Source organism: Maniola hyperantus, chromosome Z (assembly GCF_902806685.2).
Source record: "Maniola hyperantus chromosome Z, iAphHyp1.2, whole genome shotgun sequence".
NCBI lineage: Eukaryota > Metazoa > Arthropoda > Insecta > Lepidoptera > Nymphalidae > Maniola > Maniola hyperantus.
The window spans coordinates 6,726,454-6,734,979 of NC_048564.1; the positions used below are offsets into that span (position 1 = coordinate 6,726,454).

Consider the following 8,526-nt stretch of genomic DNA (forward strand, 5'->3'; position numbering starts at 1 on the left):
ATTTGATGAACAGTTTCAGAAATAGAGGATGGAACTCCTCAACGGGTAACAGCATTTATCGATTTTACTCCATAACTCCGTCAAATTTAGACCGATTTTCACAATTTATTTTTCTTTACAAAGGTTGTACTAACAGGTTGGTACCATAGGTATAAGTTTAGTAAATATCTGATGAACAGTTTCAGAAATAGAGGACTGAACTCCTCAATGGTCAGCAGCAAATCGATCGCGATCACTATAATAGCTTAATAAAAAGTAAACTATTAACCATAATATATAACATATAGCATAGAATATATTTTAATTTCTTCTCTATTAGTAGGTACCTAACAGCTTTGATTTCGGTAAAAAAAATTGGTACCTACGTGCCTAAATTTCTTAGGGCAATTCAATACAGGATTTAAAGTTTCACGAGTAATGTTTATAAAATTTTAATGTACCTACCCGTTATCTACATCTACACATGTGAACGCGGACGAAGTCGCGGGCATCAGCTAGTAGATTTTATAGTAGCAGAAATTTACATAGTGCTCTTCCGAATAGTAACCAAAATAGTTTTGTAACATGTCAACTCAAGACCCTTGCGTACTGGCGCGCACCTAAGAGCCGTAGAAAAATTGGTGAAGGCTCTTCATAAATGGTTGGTGAATGATGGCAGGCCAAAATATCCGATGTGCTATTAAAAAGCCGGTCAAGTTCGACTCGCACACGAAGGGTTCCGTACCATGATACAAGGTAACTAATATATTTTTTATCTCTATAATTTATAAAAATGAATCCCTAATTGTGTTGGTCATCTAAAATCTCGAGAACAGCTGAACCGATTTCGCTAATTCTTTTTTTATAATAGGTACTCCTTGAAGTACGAGGATGGTTCTTACGGAGAGAAGAATTTAAAAATTTTGAATCGACTGTTAGGCGGAACCGGAACGAAGTTCGCCAGGGCAGCTAGTTAATAATAAAATTTAATTAAATTAATTAATTTTATTGATTTTAGGTAATTGGTTAAATTTTTTTGTGATGTAACCGTGAATTCACGGTTTTCGGATTTTTGCTTTACATAACACCTACCTGCCAAATTTCATGATTAGAAGTCAACAGGAAGTAAGTACCTTCACTTAACCCTATAGATTTTCTTGACAGAAAGACGGACGGACAACAAAATGATCTTACAAGGGTCCATCCATTTTTCCTTTTGAGATACGGAACCCTAAAAACCTACCATGGGCCAATAATACCGTAGCACGTACCGTAGCACCATGGGCGAGTAGTACCGTACCGATGCCATACCGTATTAAGCAGTGCAGAAAAAACACCATACCAACTTTACGTTATTTTTAAACACCTCCTAAAATTGCCTACGGGCTCTCGGGCCATGCATATGCCACACTGTGGTGCCAAGGCTCTGTGACGTAAGACGTGAAAGTAGAAGTGTTGAGCATACGCGGCCAGGTCCATCTAGTCGACGACCGACATTGAGGCTTTCAAGTGAGTACTATTACGTCTTAATTTTGTACGTGCGATTTGTTGCGTCTACTTGCTAGATGTTTACTTTGAATTATTTTTTTTATACTTCATAGATAAAAGTAGGTAGGCAAAATAAAATGAAGTCTAAGGAACACAGGTTTAAAAATCAGCATTAGGTATACCTTAACTTACCTTTAACTTTTTTCCTACGGGATTTTCAAAAAATCTAAATCCACGCGGACGATGTCGCGGGCATCCTCTTGTACATAATATTTATATTACGTAATCCCGTATAATTATAGTATTTGTGCTTACTATACGTAGTAGACGAATATAATAGATAATCGAATCATTGAAAACAGTAACCGCCGAGTTTCTTGTTAGTTATTCTCAGCAGAAAAGGCTCTCCAAATAAAGTTAATTTGACTGAAATATATATTTAAGTATTTCTATTTCAAAAATTACACCTAGGGAAGTTATAAATTTTTAATTTACACTAGAAGTATTTTATATGGTAGGTAAGGTAAAATATACTTATTAATATTTTAGAAATACATTGGAAAAGAGTTATGTATGTAGGTTTATAATCTTATATTCTTATATTCTTATCTGAATAAAAACTGTATCCCAGTTAAAAGAATTGTAGAATTTCATCCTAACTGATTTAAATAATTTCCCGCCACCACCATGAAATACAGCCATATTTCAAGAAATACAGTCAAAACGAGTGTCCCTAATACCATTATTACAGTTGAAAATTTCTTTACAATACATAAGTTTTGCAAAAAGATACATGAAAGTGGGCCAGCCATAGCGACTGCTATGAGCAAAAGACACATCGCAAATATTACCCAAATTCCAGCCGATAAAGCGCCTGTAGACCCTGAAGTTGCACCCAAGAACAAGAGCGCGTTAGCCACCGTGAGCATCAAAGATGTTAGTCCAATCGATGCCAGTACTACTTTCCTCACTACATCGTCCATGGGCAGGTTACGACCCGTTATATAAACGATTAAAGCGTTTTCAATCAGCCCGAACAAAACGATTCCTGCTAATCCCACGCCCCCACAACCCAGTCCAAATAAAGAAATCAAATATGTTGCATATTTTGGTGGAAATGTGCCGAAACATCTGGTCACTTCAGGAAATTCCATTCCAAGCTTTCCAAAATTAATTAATGAAGCGAAGTTCTATACTGCATTCCAAAACAATAAGAACATTTTTAAAACTAACTTCCATAAACCAGTTTTAAGAGTTATTATTTTCAAATTAATTAATTTAGTACCTAATTAGGTACAGCCCATATCTATAGCATAAAACTAGTGAAATATAAAAATAAAGAGAAAAGTAAACAAGGGTAGGTACTGGTAGGTACCCTCCCTGGAAAAGGCCAAGTGATGCGTCAAAATGACACCTCCAGTCCTTCATATTATCTATCAATTTAAGCGAATCCTCTATTGATTTTAGTGAAAATAAAATGGTAAATAAAAAGTCCGTGTTTGTACAACCCGTAGTTGTGGTTCTGTAAAAAATATCTTTTTCGTACCACTTGCTCAAAAAAGTGACATTCAATGCTACAAAAAGCGTACATAACAATAGTCATTTTTAATCTGTTAAAAACAGGGAAAGAAAATTGTACTGAATTTCATTCATCCCCTAGGGAGAGAATGTGATTTAAATTTGGAATACTTAGGTACCGATACTGAACTTTTTATTTCTTTTTTTTTTATTTATTCAGATACAAGATAGCCCTTGACTGCAATCTCACCTAATGGTAAGTGACGATGCAGTCTAAGGTGGGAGCGGGCTAACCTGGAAGGAGTATGGCAATTTTTATTAAACCCATACACCTTTCTACACGGCATCATACCGGAACGCTAAATTGCTTGGCGGCACGGCTTTGCCGGTAGGGTGGTAACTAGCCACGGCCGAGGCCTCCCACCAGACAGACAGACTACATCTGTGTTTTTTTTTTAATTACCAACATAAAGAATGTTTAAGCCTTCTCCATAAACGTGACACTGGCGAAACACTCTGTGCCCAGCTGGCACACCTAAAAGCCAATAATTGGGAATTGAATTGAAAGAATGTTTAACAAATCCAATTTAGACACAGCAAAAACCACGAAGGTTTACACCATTGAGTTTGTATATAAAGCATTATACATCTTTTTGAAAAAGGAATACGCATTTATTATGCAGTTATGATTATTAAATAAAATTACGAAAACCGACAAGGCCGTATGAGATGGATGCCTTTGCTTTTCCGACAAAAAAATATTAGTCTAGGAATTTGCCGCGTTTTCGTTTTCTTCAAATACATAAACGTTAAGTTTATTTTAATTTATTTTTATAAATAAGTTAACGGGAGTAAACCTCGAGTCCTTCGTTACGCTCGCGATTTAAATCGTCACCCGCGACAGAAGACACTGCTTTATCCCCTTGGTTAATAATCTACTATTCTTATACCTACTTACCTACTGCTTAGCCAAAAAGCTGTGGTAGGCCTATGGTTAGGACGTCCGCCTTCCAATCGGAGGTCGGGGGTTCGATCCCGGGCACGCACATCTAACTTTTCGGAGTTATGTGCGTTTTTAAGTAATTAAAATATCTTGCTTATACGGTGAAGGAAAAACATCGTGAGGTGCATGCCCGAGAGTTCTCCATAATGTTCTCAAAGGTGTTTGAAGTCTGCCAATCCGCACTTGGCCAGCGTGGTAGACTATGGCCAAAACCCTTCTCACTCTGAGAGGAGACCCGTGCTCTATAGTGAGCCGACGATGGGTTGATCATGATGATGATGACTTACCTACTTACTTCCCACGGTGCGTGATATTGCGGACGAACGCGGACCAACCCGCACCGACGCACCAAGAGAAGGGTAGGATGGGTATTATCCGAAGTAATGCAGACACGTCCGTCGCGATGCATCCAATTGCAGCAAGTCGGTAACTTCAAAATGGCTTCGAATCTGAAGACCCAGCACCATCACCATTGGAAGACCCTTGTGCGCGGTGCGTGGATATCCGTGGTAGGTCAGACTCTGCGTGATAATCCGCAGAATCACGCACCGTGGCAAGCCGGATTCCCACGCGTAAAATTTACCTCCACATTTTTGAGTCAAATTTCATGTCAAAAGTACGATTTTAGTCCTTATTTCGTGAGTGAACCGTACTTTTGACATGGCAGTTGAGCCACAGAGTTAAAATTGGCCCGTGAGGAGTATAATTTTACGCGTTATACCTGCATTGATTAACTAGGTACAGTACGCAGCCAAAAGTGATGAATATTGATCTTTAGAAGGAGATAGCAAATTTGTTAAGCACTGTCTCGGTCGTTGAGTCCGACGAAACGTCATATGGGTATGACTTATGAGTGACAGAGACAATGCTCCACAAACCTGAAATGTCATTCTAAAGGCCGATGTTCATCACTTTCGGCCGCGTACTGCATCTATAGTTTATACCTAAGTTTTTGGTATCTACCTATTTATTTTCAGAATGATACGCACGTTCTACTTCCTTCTTGGCGTTCTGGGTGTTATAACAGCACCCCTGGACGACCCAGTTCGCATTGACTTACCCGTGTACGAGCCGCAGTCCGGATCCACTATCACTTTAACTGAAGCCCCGGAACCAGAGAATCATCCTGGATCTCAAAATAGTTACCAAAAGAGCAACGAAAAACCTGTCACAATTGTTCTGGGCAGCAAAACTAATTCAAATTCACTGGTAACTACTAACTATATCTACATACCTACCTAGTATCTACTTATGTAACGTTGCATACTAATCGAGCTCAGCTGTGACCAAATTCCAATTAAGTTTTTTTAAAACAAAGATAGCGAGCAAATGAGCAAGCGGGTCACCTGATGAACATTTAGGTACAGCACCAGACGAACTGCCTATGCATTGCCGGCCTTTCAGAAATTCTAGGAAATATTTATTTCTCAAAAATTGGGAGGTAGTACCTAATTATAAATTACTTAGGTACAATATTGTGCGTACACTTTTTGAATTTCAATAGTAAGTAGAATTAATTTTTCCAAGAAAATACCTACCATTCGGAAAGGGGTCATAACCATCCCGGCTTTACTCACGTGTTTAGTCGACGTTAGCCCGACAGATATTATATTTATAATGGAAATCACTCACCATAGTTTAAACTTTAAACGCAAAATAACCTTTTGTTTCCCGTATGGAAATGGAAAATATATCAAAGGGGGCTTACAACATCAGTGAAAAGAACAGTAGGTACCTATCTATATACAGGCAGACACTTTGTTTTAAAATTCATTAAGGCAAACTCTTGACATCAATCACACATGATGGAAAGTGATGATGCGGTCTAAGATGAGACGCGTTTACCTAGAAAATGCCTTAAACCATTAATGCCTTAAAGATACCCCGGTTGTAATTGGTAGTAAACACAGATCTTGGAAGAGTATTTCAAACCTTAACCATGCGTATGAGGAATAATGACGCAAAACGTTTCGTGCGCGCAGATGGAATGTCAACCTCACTCTACCCTCCATGACATTCAAGAGCTCTATTGACCTTAAACCACCTTAAACCGTTACCTACTATTTCTTTAAGCCTGAAACCAACAATATTACATTTATACATGGCATAATCTTGTACCTATATCAAATATTTGAAAAGAGCAACCGCCGAGTTTCTTGCTGGTTCTTCTCGGTAGGAAAGGCATTCCGAACCAGTGGTACTATTCGAAAGTACTTGTAAAAGTTTATTCGAATAAAAAAGATTTTTATTTATTTATTTATTTATTCAAAGTATGTTGAAGGATTTAGTTTTGTTGTGGTTTTGTTTAATGATTAAGCCCCATGCCCATTGTTTAATCAAACGCAGATTGGTTCCATGAACTACGGCAGTGGCCTGTTCTCGCCATCGGTGACACAGCTTGACGGAGCTCTATTAGAAACAGAGGGGCTTGGCAGCAAGGTCCTCTCGGTGAAAGAAAATGTGCAGAATGTCGTAGCTGGAGTTTTCCAGGTAAATGCCCACCAACTTCTAGCATCTAAAGCATCACAAAATTCTAGTTAAGTACACATGTAACTATAATGTATAGTACGCGACAGGTCGAGATGGCAATGGGGGGAGGGACGCCGATTACCATCTCGACACCCGCACAGCTCCCCGCGCTAACCCGATGCGGGATAACGCATGTGATGTGCGAGACGTGCCCCACCTGATGCTACGATTGCCATCTCGACCTGTCGCATATTATATAGGTTGTATAATTTATAATAATTAAGTGTGTCCTATTAATGAATGTCATAATAAAACTTAATGCTAGCCTTACTTAATTACTATATAAATCATGCCCGCGTGGAATGATGCCCGAAAAATGAGCCAGCCCTTTTGATGTGTACCTACTTTATTTCCGGTAGTATTTTGTAAATAAGAATTACCTATGACTTAAGTAAATATTTTTATTACTTACTTTTACAGCCGCAACCAATAGTGGATACAATTAAAGAAGAAGAGAAGTACGGAAATAGCGGAGACAAATTCGAGAGTACGGGACGAGCTCTTGTCAATGGTGCCGAGGGAATTTCTAACTTTGTGAATTCAATTCTCGAAGTAAGTCGATCTCTATATTCTTACCCAGCTTGTGCAAAACTTGTTGGCTAAGCCTGAGAGTACGACGGGTTCTAAGAGGAAGAAGTAGATAATATACTTACCTAATACGCGACAGGTCGGGATGGCAATCGGAGAGGGAACACCCCGCACACCCCTCGCGCTAACCCAGTGTGGGTGTACGGGGCGTCCCCCCGCCTCATACCCCGATTGCTACCTCAACCTGTCGCGGACTACAAGTCTTTTTCGTAAGTCCTGAATAGGTACGTACCATTATAAAAATCATTATCATGTTCCTCCCAAAACGCCTCCATAGCAGCCATCACCTCGCTATCATCCTAGCTCCGGAAATCTTGAGCCGAGGAAAAGGTAGAATAAAGACTGGGGACTAGTACTGGAGACTATTCTCAAGCTCTAGTCCCCAGACAGTTGCTCAAGCAGCAGTTCAAAACCTGCTTGTGGAATGGCAGCATCGCAACATGAGTTGTTTGCGTGTGCCATTTGTCACGGCGCAACCACACCGCAGTTAACATTTTGTGGAGCAACGTTTCCAAATATTACTCAGCAGGACAAGTAGGCAGGTACATAAGCTTGTGTGCTTGTCAACAATAATATTATCTTCTTCCAAAACCACTGGACCGATTTTGATGAAGTTTTTAGCATTAAAAATACATATCTATCCCCTGCCTCACTTACCTAATTAAATTATGTTCTATAGGGTTCTACGCCTCCGCTGTCCGTCCGTCCGTCTGTCAGCGTAATCTTATGAAAAGTAATAGATAGAGAGTTGAAATTTTTACAGAATGTGTATTTCTATTGCTGCTAATACGACAAATAATAAAAATGACAAAATGGCCGCCATGAAAATTTAAAAAAGAAGTGTTCTTGTACGGTGGTACGGAAATCTTTGAATGAGAGTCTAGTCGCAATTTGACCGGTTTTTTTCTTTATTTATTCACAGGTTCCAGGCAAAATATTCAGATCCATAACTCGAGCAGCAAGCGAAAAACTAAACAATTTGGGCAGTAAACTTGTAGGCTTATAATTAAAAAATATTTTTTATATGAATGTTAATGAATAATGAAATAAAAGTGTTATGGTAATATTATTTGGACGAATTTACAACAAATCATCAAACAATATGATTTATTTTGATTAGGTACTTATTCACATGAACGCAACTTCGCATATACCTACTTACTAACGCAAACCTATTAATTAGAAACGAATTAGGGGAATGAGTTTAATAAAAACTGCCATACCTAAGTACGCTTCCAAGTTAACCAGCTTCTATGATGATTCTATCTTAGGCTGAGATCCATGAAGCGAACTTTGTCTTTCCTCAAACTGAAGATATAGTTAAAACGAGGCAACGCGCTGAACCGACCGACGATATAGAGGCTGGCGGGAAGTGCCTGGATGAGGAAGGCTGAGGACCGAGTGTGGTGGCGCTCTTTAGG

General features: G+C 38.9%; 2 protein-coding genes across 2 annotated transcripts; one reads left to right on the plus strand and one right to left on the minus strand.

Annotated features, from left to right (window-relative positions):
• Nucleotides 1-1,395: 1,395 nt before the first annotated feature.
• On the plus strand, nt 1,396-8,167 carry LOC117995705 (uncharacterized). The gene is made up of 5 exons (XM_069509104.1): nt 1,396-1,488; nt 4,966-5,197; nt 6,335-6,478; nt 6,938-7,069; nt 8,028-8,167. Exons 2-5 carry the CDS (start codon nt 4,967-4,969, stop codon nt 8,109-8,111), a joined length of 591 nt encoding a protein of 196 aa, XP_069365205.1. The 5' UTR covers nt 1,396-1,488; nt 4,966; the 3' UTR covers nt 8,112-8,167.
• On the minus strand, nt 2,118-2,621 carry LOC117995704 (uncharacterized). Its single transcript, XM_034983693.1, has one exon. It carries the CDS (start codon nt 2,619-2,621, stop codon nt 2,118-2,120), a length of 504 nt encoding a protein of 167 aa, XP_034839584.1.
• Nucleotides 8,168-8,526: the final 359 nt, after the last annotated feature.

Bases quoted from the DNA above. Each gene is read 5' to 3' on its own strand.
- LOC117995705 (XM_069509104.1), top strand. From the start codon at position 4,967: ATGATACGCACGTTCTACTTCCTTCTTGGCGTTCTGGGTGTTATAACA. The intron at 6,479-6,937 runs GTAAATGCCCAC...TTACTTTTACAG, and splicing joins TCGTAGCTGGAGTTTTCCAG to CCGCAACCAATAGTGGATAC. The intron at 7,070-8,027 runs GTAAGTCGATCT...ATTTATTCACAG, and splicing joins TTGTGAATTCAATTCTCGAA to GTTCCAGGCAAAATATTCAG.
- LOC117995704 (XM_034983693.1), bottom strand. From the start codon at position 2,621: ATGGAATTTCCTGAAGTGACCAGATGTTTCGGCACATTTCCACCAAAA.